Below are 16,669 nucleotides of genomic sequence, written 5' to 3'. Positions count from 1 at the left end.
AGCTTGTAATGAGTGTAAAGCAATTCCAAATATTTAATATTCATTTCCGAGCTTCCGGATTTCTTTTAATATAATAATTATGACCATGGAGTTATCATGGTAATAATATTTATTTTTTGGAAAGATCATTGTAATAATATTTATTTCTTGACTTGTTTGTTATATATGGTGTAATTCTTTTTGAATATTTATTGATTACTATTGCCCCCAGTTTTCTCCGCGTTGGGCTCTGCCTCTGGCCCTCTGGGTATCTTCTGATGGGGTTTACATTCAGTTCCTAACCCCAAACACTTGTTTTGCACGAAAAAGTTGGCTCCTTTGGAAGCCCCCAACACTGAAAGATTGAATCTTCAAGTTGGATTTTGAGTAAATTTCATTTTTTGTGATTTAATCGTGGCTATGAATACCGGAGGGAGACTTATTGCTGGTTCTCACAATAGGAATGAGTTTGTGCTCATCAATGCTGATGAAATTGGAAGAGTAAGTATCTGTAAAGCCCCTCATTTTGGTTCCGATTTTACTTCTTCAGATACCCAGCTGCCCATTTTGATGGACTAATCATTCATTGCCATTGGTTATACTTATAGAATAATCCTTGTTTTGTTCCAGATAAAGTCTGTGAGAGAATTAAGTGGCCAAATATGCCAAATTTGTGGGGACGAAATAGAGATTACTATAGATGGAGAACTGTTTGTTGCCTGCAACGAATGTGCTTTCCCTGTTTGCAGACCCTGCTATGAGTATGAGAGAAGAGAGGGAAATCAGGCATGCCCTCAGTGCAAAACTAGATACAAACGCATCAAAGGTTAGTATTGTCCTTCTATGCTTATGTAAATATTCCATTTGAATGAGTTTGAAGTTCATATCTTGTTTGATTGGCAGGTTGTCCTCGGGTTGAAGGTGATGAGGAAGAAGATGACATTGATGACTTAGAACATGAGTTTGATTACAGTGATATTGATGCTACAGCACCAAATGTAGCTGAAAGAACAATTCCTGCTTCCCATGGCCATCATGCTTATCATGCAAGTTCATCTGGGAACAACACATCAACCCCTGGATTGGAAATACCACTCTTGAAATATAGAGAAGAGGTAATTATTTGCAATGTTTAGATCATATCTTCATGCTTCCTTATTTCGTAATTCCTAGAGAACCATGAGAATAGTCAATTTGGCATGACTTTAATTCACTGACTCTTTTGCCTGCCTGGTCCAGGATGCTCAAATCTCTGATGATCAGCATGCTCTTATAGTACCTTCATCACCTAGTATTGTGAATGGGGACTCATCCACATCTTGTAAGTTATTTGGGTTTATCAGATTTTACTTCTCTATACTTTTTTCATTTATTTAACCAGTAAATCTTTATTTTCTCAGTGCATTGTAGACCAATGGTTCCAGAGAAGGACATTGCATTATATGGCTATGGAAGTGTGGCATGGAAGGAACACATGGAGGAGTGGAAGAAAAAGCAAGGTGACGAGCTTCAGGTGGTCAAGCATCAAGTCAATAGTGATAATGAACTCGAAGACCCTGATTTTCCTATGTAAGTAACTTCTACAAATTTGAACTGCATTAATGACTTACTGTCCAGCCTCTTTGCCTTGATTGTTAATCAAATGGATGAATTTGTTGACTGATGTTTTGAATTCTCAGGATGGATGAAGGGAGGCAGCCACTTTCAAGAAAGTTGCCCATTGCTTCTAGCAAAATAAATCCTTACAGGATTCTCATCATTCTGCGCCTTGTCATTCTTGGCTTCTTTTTCCATTATAGGATTCTTCATCCAGTTGCTGATGCATATGGTTTGTGGTTGACATCAGTTATTTGTGAGATATGGTTTGCAATATCATGGATTCTAGATCAGTTCCCAAAATGGTGTCCACTAGTGCGAGAGACCTATCTTGATCGATTATCACTTAGGTGAACAACTATCCACCATCAAACGTTTTTGGTTACATTGATTTTACATTTCTTTTTTCTCTCTTTTATGCCTGAAAGTCTCAAGTAGTAAGATATTGCAAAAAGACTGATCTTTACCCCTATTTATTTATTTTCAATTTTCTTTTAGGTATGAGAAAGAAGGAACACCGTCGAATTTGGCTCCAATTGACATTTTTGTTAGCACAGTTGATCCCTTGAAAGAGCCTCCATTGATCACTGCAAATACTGTTTTATCTATTCTGGCAGTCGATTATCCAGTTGAAAAAGTTTCATGCTATGTCTCAGATGATGGTGCTGCCATGCTTACATTTGAATCACTCTCTGAGACATCTGAATTTGCTAGGAAATGGGTCCCCTTCTGCAAAAAATTCAACATTGAACCCCGGGCTCCAGAATGGTATTTTTCACAGAAAATTGATTATCTGAAAAACAAAGTTCATCCAGCTTTTGTAAGAGAGCGACGTGCAATGAAGGTTTGTGTAATCTCTTCTATTTTTCTTTCCCCTACGCTGAAAAAGTTTCTTACAGAGAAGATTACTGTTATGACTATTTGGGTGAAGTTCATTATTTTTGGTGTGTATGGCATTATTTATTGTATTAAATATTAATGCTATGCTGCATACAGAGGGAATATGAAGAATTTAAAGTTCGGATAAATGGTTTGGTTGCAATGGCCCAAAAAGTTCCAGATGAAGGTTGGACAATGCAGGATGGTACTCCTTGGCCAGGAAACAATGTCAGGGACCATCCTGGTATGATCCAGGTAAATTGTTAGGTGTATAAACAGTTTTCTAACTTAAATAAAACAAAATTCCCATGAACTTGAGCTTGTCCCATTTTCTTGTTTTACTTTAATGTAGGTATTCCTTGGTCAAGAAGGTGTTCGAGATATTGAAGGAAACGAATTGCCTCGCTTGGTCTATGTTTCTCGTGAAAAGAGACCTGGTTTCAATCATCATAAAAAAGCAGGGGCCATGAATGCTTTGGTAAAACTCTCTAAATCGAATTTGATGTGTGGTAGAATTTGGATAATCACGAAACATATTCATTAACATGGAGTGCTGATTAGTGGAATTTGAATTTAGGTGCGGGTTTCAGCTGTTATCTCAAATGCTCCTTTCCTTCTGAATGTTGACTGTGATCACTACATCAACAATAGCAAGGCATTGAGAGAAGCCATGTGTTTTATGATGGATCCCACTTCAGGAAAAAAAATCTGCTATGTGCAATTTCCACAAAGGTTCGATGGGATCGATCATCATGATAGATACTCGAACCGAAATGTTGTATTCTTTGATGTATGTATATCTTCCTGTCTGTTTAACTGCAGTATTGTTTTATTATCACCTTGGGCCAAAGCTGATTCTTGTTGTTAAACAGATTAACATGAAAGGTTTAGACGGGTTACAAGGGCCGATATATGTTGGTACTGGGTGTGTATTCAGAAGGGAAGCACTTTATGGAAATGATGCTCCTGCAAAGAAGAAGAAACCTAGCAGGACATGCAATTGCTGGTCAAAATTATGTTGCTGCGGACCTAGAAAGAGCAGTAAAGGAAAAACAAGAAAAGAGAGGAATAAGAAAACAAAACGCAGGGAGACATCAAAACAAATACATGCGCTTGAAACAATTGAAGAAGGAATAGAAGGTAATGTAAGAAATGTATTTTGACGTTCATGTTGTCCATTGCCTAAAAACAATATGATATTATGAATCACCATTACATGTAATATGAACTTACGACGATTAATAATTTAATATTCAACAGGTGCTGATTCATCTGAGGCTTTACAAATGGAGTTGGAAAAGAAGTTTGGGCAATCTCCTGTTTTTATTGCCTCAACACTTGTAGAAAATGTAGGTGTTCCCAAGGATGCTAGTAGCACAGCACTCCTAAAAGAGTCCATTCATGTGATCAGCTGTGGTTATGAAGATAAAAGTGAATGGGGAAAGGAGGTAAGTGATTGGTGTTTTGTTTGTATTTGTTGGGCAACATGCAACAACAATGCTGATGATTATTGAATGGTTTTATACAGGTCGGGTGGATTTATGGATCTGTTACAGAAGATATCTTGACAGGATTCAAGATGCATTGTCGTGGCTGGCGGTCTGTGTATTGCATGCCTAAACGTCCCGCGTTCAAGGGTTCTGCTCCTATAAATCTCTCAGACCGTCTCCACCAGGTTCTGAGATGGGCCCTTGGGTCTGTCGAGATTTTCTTGAGCAAACACTGCCCAATATGGTATGGATATGGAGGTGGTTTGAAGTGGTTGGAAAGGTTTTCCTACATAAACTCTGTTGTGTATCCCTTCACCTCCATTCCCTTGATCGTGTACTGTTCTTTGCCTGCTATCTGCCTACTCACTGGAAAATTTATTGTACCCGAGGTATGGTATTAATTTAATTAATATGATTCCCTAGAATTGAAGCATGTGCTCCATCTCAACTAAAACCTTAAGCTGATAGTTGGATTGCACATTAATGGTTATATGCTCAACACCTAGGAAAATCAATATTCTGGAAAGATTTGTATCTATCTGACATTAATTGTTTATTTACAGATAAGTAATTACGGCAGCATCATATTCATGGCTATGTTCATCTCTATTGCTGCGACTGGTATCGTTGAGATGCAATGGGGTGGTGTTGGAATAGACGACTGGTGGAGAAACGAGCAGTTCTGGGTGATTGGAGGAGCATCCTCTCATCTTTTTGCTCTTTTCCAAGGTTTGCTCAAGGTCTTAGCTGGTGTTGACACCAACTTTACAGTGACCTCAAAAGGAGGCGATGACGGTGAATTTTCTGAGCTCTATATTTTTAAGTGGACATCATTATTAATACCCCCAACAACCCTGCTGGTGATAAATATGGTTGGGGTTGTGGTTGGTGTGTCAGATGCCATCAACAATGGATATGATTCCTGGGGTCCATTATTTGGGAGATTGTTCTTTGCTTTCTGGGTCATTGTTCATCTATACCCATTCCTCAAAGGTTTGCTAGGAAAGCAAGACAGAATTCCAACCATAGTGCTCGTATGGTCAATCTTACTGGCTTCAGTACTCACCCTGCTTTGGGTAAGAATCAACCCGTTTGTTTCGAGAGATGGTCCTGTGCTACAAATCTGTGGATTGGACTGCGATCACCGATGACCCCATCATAAAACACAAAATCAAAATCCTTGTTGAAGTTGCTTGCTTCTCCTCTTCTCTTCTCTTCTTAGCCAGACATTAGTAGTAGTGTACTAGTATGCGGTGGGGTAGTTTTGCACAAAGAACAAAAAAATGTGTAGATATGTAGCAGTGGAATAGAAGTCAACACAACAGTTCAGATTTGTTTAAAGAAAGGTTTCATTTATTCTTTTGCTAAAGAGCAAGCAATGTTTTGTTTCTCTCTAATGAACCATTATGTATTTATTATTAGTGAAAGCATATGCTTGATGAAGATAGAGTTTATAAAATTAAATATATTACACTAGTTTTTAGATTTGTGATTCTAGAAATAATAAACCAACACTACACTACACTACTGCAAGCTCATGCTTAAAACTCAAAATATATAGGCTGGCAGGCTTATTATGATAGATAGATATTGCATTGCATACCCAAAGATTACATCACAACTTAACTTGCCGTAATAATTAGTCTAAGCTTATCAACCAACAATTGTGTTTCTATCAAATATCTGTAGCTGACAGTATGAAATTTTATGCGGTTGGCTGGTGGCTGCCACAATTTTTTTGATCATCTCCTCAACTGCTACTAAATTACAAATAGTCATACCAAAAAGGAAAAAAAAAAATACATTTTAACATCCAATCCAATCCAGTAACTATTTGGACAATACATTAACAATAGACGACGAGATTTAACTGATGATACCAAAACAGGGAAATCAAAATTACCGCTCCCAACCCTCACTCTATCATTGCTTGTTCAAGCTGCACCTTTGAACTTGGCATCATACTCGTATGGTTGCTGCAAATTTATCAACAATGTTCATCACTTCATTCGCTCATAATCATGGAAATCATAATTATAATAAAAGGAAAGATTTACAACATATTACCAAAAAGATGGCTGAAACTGATCTGCGCGCAAACCATCTTTTATGCATTGCTTGTTGAGCACGAGATGCAGACTCCACGCTATCAAATCGCAGATAAACATATCCAGCACTATTCCTGCAAGGTGGGGTAATTAAATATGCTTTGCTTAGATCCCCTACAATACATAAAACTATTGGATTCGCATCCTACAAATATACACTGTTTCTATACAAATACAAAATAAAATAAATGTTAAACACATTTATTCAGCATCCTTCAAAGTGACAACAAAATACTAACCTAAACACATATAATAAATCACACATTCATTACAGTAGGAAGAAGCTTCATCAATGATCAAATCAGCATGTACTTACTTGTCCACGTGAATATGTTTGACAGCACCATACTTGGAACATTCTTCATGTACATCATCTCTAATGTCTAAATCAAACTCTGGATCAGTCTGCAAAAAAGCCCAAAATCATGTTTGAGTTCAAAAGAATAATAGGTTATTTTCACTCTATTTCACCCAAGATTTTTAACCAAATACATAACAAGTCACACAACAATGTACATCTTGAACAGTTACTGAAGAAGTTGGCAAAGTTCCAACCAAATATTTGATAATGTTCATTTCAATATGTTGATTACAGGATTTGGGTCCAATCAAGTAGACATGGAAGTAATACACCCTTCCCTCTTGCGTGACCCCACCCAATTGAAAGAACTAAGTGATTGGTGTATAAATGAAAAGTTGCAAACCTCCATAGCTGGATCAAACATATTCTTCAACAGCAAACACTCACTGGGATTCCCAACAGGTTCAGGAACCATAGCAGCAACAACTTGAGCTGGAAGGATTGGGGCAGGAATAGCAGGTGCCCCACCAATTGGCAAGCTAATAGCTGCCTGGGATGGAGCTGCACCATTAAGCCCAGCCACCCCAAGTGAACCCGTAATACTACCAAAAAAATTACAAGAAATCCAAATGTTAGGAAGACACATTAAATTCACCCACCCTGCTGGAAGGAATAAACATATATATATATATATATATATATATATATATATATATATATATATATATATATATATATATATATATATATATATATATATATAGAGAGAGAGAGAGAGAGAGAGAGAGGGAGAGGGTAATAACTAATAAGACAGAAGAAAGTTGAATAAACCTGGAGGCTATGCCACTCCGATCCAACTTCTGCATCAGCATTGCTCTTGACTGTGCATTTAATGCCTGGGGAAGAAGAAATTGAACATTAAGGGGACTTAAAACTAATAAAATCTTCAGTTACAAAAAAGTTCACTATTCTACTTTTGCCAGTATATTAAATCATAAGATCTAACACTTACTAAATAGATTGCTAGGTCAATGGTTTAAACAGTTATTAGGAAAAGGGCACTCTTCATTATAAGAAGGTAGCCACCCTCTATTTCAACTCAAAATTTTATCCAATAATAATAATTATTATTATTATACTTATCCTCCTCAGTAATAATAATTTCTAATGAAAAGACAAAAGTATATTCATCAGTATATAAGGAAAAATCCACCACTAAACTTCTAAGTAGCATTCTCATTAAGCCCAAAATGGTGGAAGTAAACAAATTTGCTCTGAAAGACTGAAATAATAAAGCAACCATACCAGTCCACCCCCTTCATCATCATCAAAATCTGCAGTTTTGGCTGCTGAATCTTGTACCCCAACATGTTCAGTAACAGATGAAACCTGCATTTAAAAAATGTTAGTAAAACCACTAAACGAGTCCAGAAACCAGGAAACAGATGAGTGCACTTAGCAAATTATAAATCATGTCAAACAGCATACGCATCAGTCCCATGGAATACCTTGATTGTTCGACCAGCAATCTCCAGTTTTCCATTCAAACTCTGTGCTGCCTTAGCATGTTCAAGTTGAGCAAACTGCAGACAAACAATAAGGGGTTACAAATTTTCAAAACAGTGAGAAAACAATTTCACCAAAAGTTTAAGTAAAGTACACAAGTGCTACTCATCAGATACCGACTTGAACAAAGCCAAAACCTTTGCAATGTCCTGTTTCTGGATCGGTAGGTAGCTGCACAAGCTCAACTGGACCAAAAGCTTCAAAAATCTGGGCAAACACCAAAAAGAAATAATTTTAACATGTGAATGATGTGTAAACCAAACACTACAAATAGAGTGCATTTAATCCACTCAACAAAAAACACACACAAAAACACAGTACGTAGACATCATCCACTCAAAACTTAGAATAAATACTAATATAACTACGGAGTAGTTAATTTTACCTGTTTAAGCTGTAATTCTGTCATGTTGAAGTGCAGATTTCCAACATACAATTTCCTTTCTGAGGCAGCATATGGTCCAGTAACACCTGCTCCACCAGCAGCAGTATTTGATTGAACAAGATTCTTTTCAGCTTCTGAAGGCTTAACCATAACAGGCTGCCCAAGCAGTAAGTGTCCAGATAAGGCAATTGCCATTGGGACAGACATGGCATCATAAAATTCAATATACCTGCAAAGTCATGAACCATAATTATCCAGTTCACAACTAGAAAACTAAAATCATATTTTAACAAATCATAGTGATATAAGAAGGGTTAGAAAGCATATAAGGGACATCCTAGAAAGACACAATAATTCCCAACTCCACATGATGAAATATATTAGTACGCCCAACATTCATAGAGTGTTGTGTTAAGCACTTAAGCCCTTGAACAGAAAATCAACTAAAAATTAGTGCAGAGCAAATTAAGACAGGGTAGAATGGGGGGAAGCAATGGGAAACTAAAACCTCCAGCACTGATAATTTAATTAAATAAAATATATTTTGGACCTTGTTTACTTACACCTGTGACTTTTCAAAAGCAAAATTTTTATGTGTTTAGAATGAATTCATAAAGCAGCCTCAGCAGAATAGAACATACCCAACTCCTTTTGATCTCCTTGAATTTCGGTCCATGATCAGACGTACATCCCTCACCTGGAATGAGAAAACACAATATACATATATATTAAAATAATAGCAAATAAAAGGTGCGTTAGGGGGACCTTTTGCACATTCATACTACAGACCATGAAACCTGCAAGAGGCCATGAATAAAACCATCAGTTATAAGTTGTAAACTATTCAAAAATCCTGCTAATCCAACCACAGTGAAAGCATCAGCAAAAGAAATTGCTTTGCTTAGCCTACCTAAAATTGTAGCAGAGTCGCAGAGATATTTTTCCGTGTCAGCAAGACATGTACATACAGTATATGGAGGTAGATTGTCAACCAAACAATTTTTTGCTCATAAACATGATGTACCATTATCAATTTTCTACATGTTGCAAAAGTGTATTACTAAACAATTATAAATTACCATATCCATAGTAGCAACTACAATACAACACAAGAAATGTATTCAATAATATAATTCCATGCATATTGGCAAGAGATTGAACAACACAATAGCATTCCACTAACCTTTCCAGCTTGTGAGAAGAACTCATACACATCCCTTTCAGTTGCCTTCAGGGGCATCTGCAAGAAATGATTAAAACAATAAGGAAAATTAATTACTAATTATTTTTTAAAAATCCTTGAGGGAAAAATAACCATATGGTCCATATTTATGGAAATAGGGTTTAAAATACTATCCAAACCAATCCCATCCAAACTTATCATGGACATGTTAAAAAAGTTGGGGTAATACTCTCATGCCCAGAAGGTAAGGAATGGCAAATTAAAAGCAATAATCTACCTGATAAGCAAAAACAGTTCTTTGATCTCTTTCTGGATCAGCCTCTGGCTCTGCTGTCTCCTTCTTTTCCTTAAACCGCCTGCACAATTACTCAGAAAATAATAAGTCTGATGAAATTAATAATCCATCACCACTGCAAACGTTTACAAAATAAAAAACCATTGCATTAACTGCGGAAGATCTCTCCTAAAACCCTTACATTTCCTTCTCTACTACTAAAACATAGATTCAAACAATCCCAGCACCATAGCAATGTAGGGTTTAAATGGCTAACAAAAAGAAACAGGAGATGTTTGAACATATCTCACCATCATTGTTAGGAGTATTTCATGTTATAAATTAACCGGAGTAATATGTTACATAGTTAAGAAAACCTGAACACTGCAACATAATAACTAGATCTCTTTATGAAATCATTGGTTATGGATCAACTTTAAAGAATTTATAATATTGATATTCTTTTCACATGAAAATTTGTGGTGTGAATTGAGATTGCAAATAGTAAACAGAAAAAAATGATACAAAATCTGTTAACCCAAGGAGAGATTTCCTGAGTATTGGAAATTTTCCTTTGTTCATTTCTCATCTTCAATGAAGCAGAGTACCTAATACACTAAATACTAAGAAAAAACCTAAAAACTATTATAATTCTTTAGACCTTTAGGTAACAAGAGTGAACAGACATATAAAGTGGTGACCTTCAATGAACAATCATAATCACATTAAAGAGGAGACCTAAACTGAGACAGAGAACAGTTCTCAAGAAAACTCTTATTTTTAAAGAGCTCAAAATATCTGCCTTGAAGCAAGAATTCTAAGCTAACTGGGCCAACCAAACATCAACATTTAGGATAATTATATCCCTGTTTGCACAGGAAATGGAGTTAAAGCATTTTCGTCTTCGTAGTGAACAAAAGGTTGAAAAACTGATACAGCATCACACCATATGCGTAGCCAACCTAGAAATCCAATATATCATTTGTCAACATCTCAAATCAGATTTAAGAAAGTAACCTTAAATCCAACTATGCAAAAATATTAGAGGATTTAAGAGTGAGCCAAATCTTAAAGGCCAAAAAGAGAAACTTAACAGACCTTATCAGACTCAATATGTGGAAAGCCACTTTCTTCATTGAAGCCTTGAAGGGTTTCCGCATTGTTAGCCCATTAAGATGTGGAAACAATCCATCTACGATTTCAACCCAAGTTAGAATATTACATCCTTTGAGTGTACTCACACTTTTCATTAGACCATTTTAAATTTCCCTTAATGTTTCAATCTACTAGCAAAGACTAGACAAAAAAACACTGACTCATCGAAGGTAAGTGAATGTACTTCACCTAGAAAGTTTGGAACATATACCTGAAAACCTACTTTTCCATCAGATAAGTCTCAGAGAGTGAGACATACAGAAAACAGTCTTGCACATAATACAAATCTAGAAAGGGAAAGCCAGCAGCCATTTAGAATGAACTATAGTCCAGTATCAAGTAGTAAATGTTCAAAGTTTTACTAAAGGAATAAAATAACAAATCTTGATAACCAATTCATCCAAAACATGCTTTAAGCAAAATTGGTGAACCCAATAAATTCCAGATAGCTATTGAATGCCCCTTTCAAAATTAAATCTTTGCAAGAAAATGTAAATATTAGCAAGAGAAACCCAATGCAGCAATTAAATGGTATAAATCATACGAATTGAAGAAACACATCACCTGTTATCTCTTAATTCAAGCTCACGCTCTCGCTCTCTCAGCAGTTCCCTCTCTCTTTCACGATCGAGCCTCGAGCGACTGCGGCTCCTCCTCTCCCTCTCCCTTTCCTTCTCCCTGTCCTTCTCTCTCCTCTCCCGTTCCCTCTCCCTCTCCTTGTCCCGGTCTCTCCTCTCCCTATCCCTATCCTTATCTCTATCCTTATCCCTCTCCTTATCCTTTTCTTTCTTCTCCCTATCCCTTGAGCTCCTCTCTTTGTCTCTGTCGGACTCTCTATCCCGACTTCTATGCCGCGACGACCTCTCCTTATCTCTATCCCTTTCCCGGTCTCTATCCTTCTCCCTCCCGTTCTCTTCATCTCCACCCCGAGATCTTTTACTGCTCTTGCGATCTCTGCCGTCCTCATCGGCTATATCGTCGCTCTCGTCCCTTTCCCTCCTTCGGTAGCTTTTCTCGCTCTTCTCCTTCTCGGATGGACTGTTTTCTCTGTCTTTGTCCTTGCTCTTCGAAGATGGACCGTTGGTCTCTTCCACAGCCTTCTCCAGATAATCATACTCGTCGAAGTCCATCGCCATGCAGTTTTGCACGGAGGGCTGTTAGCGGAATTGCGAACCCTGGAGTACGTTAATGCTGGTGTGAAACCCTAGAGAGCTCCCTTCGTTTAGGGTTTTCTGAGAATTGGGGATACGGGGACGTGTTTAGTAATTGTGGCACATATCAAGGTGAGAGGGGAGTTGGATGGTATTTCAGAGAATATATAAGGGTGATAACGGGATGATCTAACAAATATTATGAACCGGCCTAGACCTCAATATTAACCCGCTACAGTTCAATTGTACTTAGCATTGCACAAATTAGGAATGACGGTTTGTCCCGTCATTAATTGGAATCTTTAATTCTTGTCCTAATATAAGTGAGGATGGAGAGAATTTTTGAAAAAACAAAGACAAAGATACCCCTCTCGTTTCCATACATATATATATATATGATTGCATTTGTAGACACTTAAATTTTGATAAATATTGATTATTTATCAATATTAGTATATTTGAATATATTTAAAATATTTTGGATAATATTAATATTATCTAATTTGTTTAATTAGATAATATCAAAAGAGTTTGAGCTTATCAAAACTCTTTATCCTACAGCTATAAATAGGGTCTTTCATTTCGATGTAATCACACACATCCTAGGAAAAGTGATGTAAACATCTAGAAAAATATTATTCAGGATCACAATAAAAATGTGATACTGAAAGTAGAAGTCTCTCCTCCATAATGATCATGCCTATGCCTATTGATCCAAACCTCCATTGAAGATCAAGCCATTTGAACCCGGAGGCCCTTCAAGAAGAACAAGCTATATATACAAGCCCTTCTTTGAAGATCAAGCCACTTGAAACCCGGAGGCCCTTCAATGGTGGAGTGTTCAAGGCACCAATTGAAGAATCAGAGGATATCTAGAGACATGTACCCACACCGCATTGATACTTGATATGTAAACCAGAACTTTGAATTTCTAAATATATATTCAATTTTCTTTGTTTACAAATTGGCACGCCCAGTGGGACAGCTTTGCCTCTCATCTCTTCATAGGCACTTTCAATCGATATGGGGGCAAACTCTGTATGAAATTTGAAACGGAGGAGGCTAAATGATACTCCTTGGCACGAGTTTAAACGGCCTTATATTCAGACTCCTTGGCACGAGTTTAAACGACCTCATATCTTTCAAGGCTCCTTGGCACGAGTTGAAACGGCCTTATATCTTTAAGTTGTAGTGTCAAGACTTTCTTGCACTACATACTTTCGAGTGTTATATGCTCTCAAGTGGTGTACAAGCAAGTCTCGAGGGGGCATTTGTAGACACTTAAATTTTGATAAATATTGATTATTTATCAATATTAGTATATTTAAATATATTTAAAATATTTTGGATAATATTGATATTATCTAATTTGTTATTAATTAATTAGATAATATCAAAAGAGTTTGAGCTTATCAAAACTCTCTATCCAACAACTATAAATAGGAGCTCTCATTTCTATGTAATCAGACATCCTAGGAAAAATCATAGAAAGAAATCTAAAGCTTATTCAGAGATCACAATAAAAATGTGATCCTGAAAGTACAAGTCCTTCCTCCTTCATATGTTGATGTATGTTGATTCAAACCTCTATTGAAGATCAAGCCATTTGAACCCGGAGGCCCTTCAAGAAGAACAAGCTATATATACAAGCCCTTCTTTGAAGATCAAGCCACTTGAAACCCGGAGGCCCTTCAATGGTGGAGTGTTCAAGACATCAAATTGAAGAATCAGAGGACATCCAGAGATCTTGTACCCACACCCCCTTGATATTTGACATGTAATCAGAATTTTGAATATTAAAATATATTATTCAATTTTCTTTGTTCACAGCATTCACATGCAAACACCTTTAAAATACAAATATGTAAATATGTGGACATATACCGTGCACACACCTAAAATGCGGGTGTGCACACATCCGTGTATGATAATGCACACATCTAATATAGTATGCATGTGTAAATCCACAATATTTGGGCCAGCGTGCACACGTCCATGAACGACAGTGGATACAGGCGCGCAGCACACAAAATCATAAAAACTAATCACAACTTTAGATACCCAAAATCCAACGATTTAGAAATGTTCACACGTTTGTATTTTAAGCTCTGTTTTTACATGAATGTAATTATATATATATATATATATATATATATATATATATATATATATATATATATATATATATATACACGCGCACACACAAGGGATCATATGCACTGCTTCTCCGATCCCATGTGAAACGTGCGTATCAATCCCAACCATTCATCTAACGCTCATAAATTGATTTCAACTATTGATTGAAATTTTTAATCCACGGTTGATTATGTTCAAATTCACACATTGAGAGGTATAAAAGAAAAGAAAGAAAGAAATTACGACAGTTTCTCCACTACTCCATGTTGTATTTGCACTTCAACACATCAATTAATCATTCACAGGTGAGAAAAAGCTTAAGAGCTCAAACATGAAGGAATCGACTATGCATGTACCAGTTTCAAAGTTGTCCAACTTTACATGCCTTATGGTGCAAATTTATGCACCTTAGAGGTCGTTTAGTTCACGGAATATTATAATACCCTAGGTAATAAGATTATCTCTAAGATGCTAATGTGAGCTTAAGGGAATATGAGCTTAAGGAAATATAAGATCTCATAATGTGTTTGGTTAAAGTTGTGGGAATGTAATATTAACTTATTTGGTTGGAAGGTACATTTTAAATTATATTACATCAATTATTTAAATATTCTCATAGAAAATGAGCAAGTATCTTTTTTTTTTTTTTTTCCATAGTTCATAATAATAACAATAATAATATACAAAGGGTGGGAGAAGGTCCAAGTTGATCTTGATAATGAAGCGTTGGTGAAGATCTTCAACAAAGATGGCTACATGGATCACACAACACACCTATATATGGTTGAGGAAGGCTACCATTTGATGTGCAATATAAGAGTGCTTAAAGTGACTCTTGTGTTTAGAGAAGGAAATAAATGCGCAGATACGCTGACTAATCTGGGTCAAGATTGCGACCGGGAAACTACTATTCTAGAAGACCCGCTGGACTGCTTAGTTGAGCTCCTTTGCACCGATGCGGGAGGGGCCCTTTATCGTAGAATAGTCTAATGGGGGCCTAGCCCCCTCCAATGTACCAAAAAAAAAAAAAAAATACAAAGAGTCATTGTAGTATCTGTTCATCTATCCTATTGAAGTACAAAGAGCCTCATTGAGGCTCAACCTCATGACCTCTCATATGCAGGCCCGGATTTTGGGTTGTGCGTTGCACGGAAAAGATTTGTTATAATCTTAAAATTATAACAACGAATATTATATAGTGCAATTGATGAAATGGGTTGTATCGATTATGTTTTTTTTTTTTATGTTATCCTTGCTTGAATTCGAGCAAATAATTGCCCTTTTTTTATGTTATCCTTGCTTGATTTCGAGCAAATAATTGCCCAATTATCCGTGTGATGTGTGGATAATTTTTTTTGTTATATATTTAGATAATAAAATTACGGTATTAGTTTTATAGATTTTAATTTTGGTAGGGCCTTATTTATTTATCCGAACAGGGCCACAAAAATATAAAAATCGGCCTTGCCCATATGGGAGTCACTACATGTCATCTGACAAGGTGTTTGGATTTTTCTTGTTGTTGTTATTATTATTACTAGTAATTCACCCGCGCGATGCACAGGAAAAAATTATGTTATTATAAATATAAATAAAAATAGAAAAACTAAAATATTTTAAATTATTTAATATAATAATATTTTTGAGCTTCCATTGGTCAAGTATTTATTATTTTTATAGAATACAAAATTACAATTACAATTAAAATTATAATTATAATTTTGTATGGTTAATATAATCTATAATTATGTGCATATTCAAATAAACTTATAGAGAGAATTTACATAATTACATTGATTTATTCTTAATTGTATTTCATCTATATTATAATTTTCACAATACGAATAATAACTAAGATAATTACATTTGGAAAGCAAATTTCAAATTTTGTATGTGTAAATTTAAACTCTAATTGAACACATTTTTTATATTATTATATAATATATAGTTATTTTATTTTTCAAAAGTATATTTTTATATGATTATATAATATATAGCTATTTTATTTTTTAAATGTTGTGCTTTTTTTTAAAAAAAAAATAATAAAGGATGTTGTGGCATTAATTGTAACATTAATTATTTCCCAAACCATATAGCTTTATTATATAAAGGATTATTATTATTATTATTATTATTATTATTATTATTATTATTATTATTATTATTATTATTACCTGCAAAAAAAATTAAAACTAAAACTTGCAAAAAATTATAGCATGCAACATGTGTTCATGTAATAGAATTCCTACAAAAGGAGACTTAACCTTCTTCTTTTTTTTTTTTTTGACTCCCTAATTTTGTACTTTTACCTTGTTGAAAGTTTAACAAATCTCACTCAATAAAATAAAACTAACTAGTTGACTTATTCCGTAAAAATTTCCAAGTGTAAAATTATTATTATTATTTTTGGTACTCAAACTCCATACAAAGATTGAATAATAGATCAAGTTTTATAAATCTTGGTTT

At 35.4% G+C, this 16,669-nt stretch overlaps 2 protein-coding genes and 1 long non-coding RNA gene across 3 annotated transcripts; 1 reads left to right on the top strand and 2 right to left on the bottom strand.

Annotated features, from left to right (window-relative positions):
- Positions 1-216: 216 nt before the first annotated feature.
- LOC109193364 (cellulose synthase A catalytic subunit 2 [UDP-forming]-like) lies at positions 217-5,379 on the top strand. The gene is made up of 14 exons (XM_019344226.1): positions 217-480; positions 610-805; positions 883-1,094; positions 1,219-1,300; positions 1,380-1,548; positions 1,659-1,925; positions 2,074-2,419; positions 2,572-2,709; positions 2,807-2,932; positions 3,032-3,244; positions 3,327-3,594; positions 3,715-3,902; positions 3,983-4,333; positions 4,508-5,379. Exons 1-14 carry the CDS (start codon positions 400-402, stop codon positions 5,093-5,095), a joined length of 3,225 nt encoding a protein of 1,074 aa, XP_019199771.1. The 5' UTR covers positions 217-399; the 3' UTR covers positions 5,096-5,379.
- A 147-nt stretch (positions 5,380-5,526) lies between these two features.
- Positions 5,527-12,197, bottom strand: LOC109193383 (RNA-binding protein 39). Its single transcript, XM_019344241.1, has 13 exons — positions 11,481-12,197; positions 9,765-9,843; positions 9,488-9,544; positions 8,946-9,001; positions 8,305-8,533; positions 8,040-8,126; positions 7,862-7,936; positions 7,659-7,742; positions 7,185-7,249; positions 6,757-6,955; positions 6,369-6,457; positions 6,012-6,126; positions 5,527-5,920 (listed from the first exon to the last, which is right to left on the bottom strand). The coding sequence occupies exons 1-13, from the start codon at positions 12,050-12,052 to the stop codon at positions 5,879-5,881; spliced, it is 1,749 nt and encodes a 582-aa protein (XP_019199786.1). The 5' UTR covers positions 12,053-12,197; the 3' UTR covers positions 5,527-5,878.
- LOC109193469 lies at positions 10,519-11,138 on the bottom strand. Its single transcript, XR_002056286.1, has 3 exons — positions 11,128-11,138; positions 10,860-10,953; positions 10,519-10,723 (listed from the first exon to the last, which is right to left on the bottom strand). It is a non-coding gene; the product is annotated as an uncharacterized LOC109193469 (long non-coding RNA).
- Positions 12,198-16,669: the final 4,472 nt, after the last annotated feature.

The sequence above is a fragment of the Ipomoea nil genome, unplaced genomic scaffold, assembly GCF_001879475.1.
Source record: "Ipomoea nil cultivar Tokyo-kokei standard unplaced genomic scaffold, Asagao_1.1 scaffold0222, whole genome shotgun sequence".
NCBI classification, from domain to species: domain Eukaryota; kingdom Viridiplantae; phylum Streptophyta; class Magnoliopsida; order Solanales; family Convolvulaceae; genus Ipomoea; species Ipomoea nil.
This window is presented reverse-complemented; position numbering and strand designations above follow the sequence as displayed.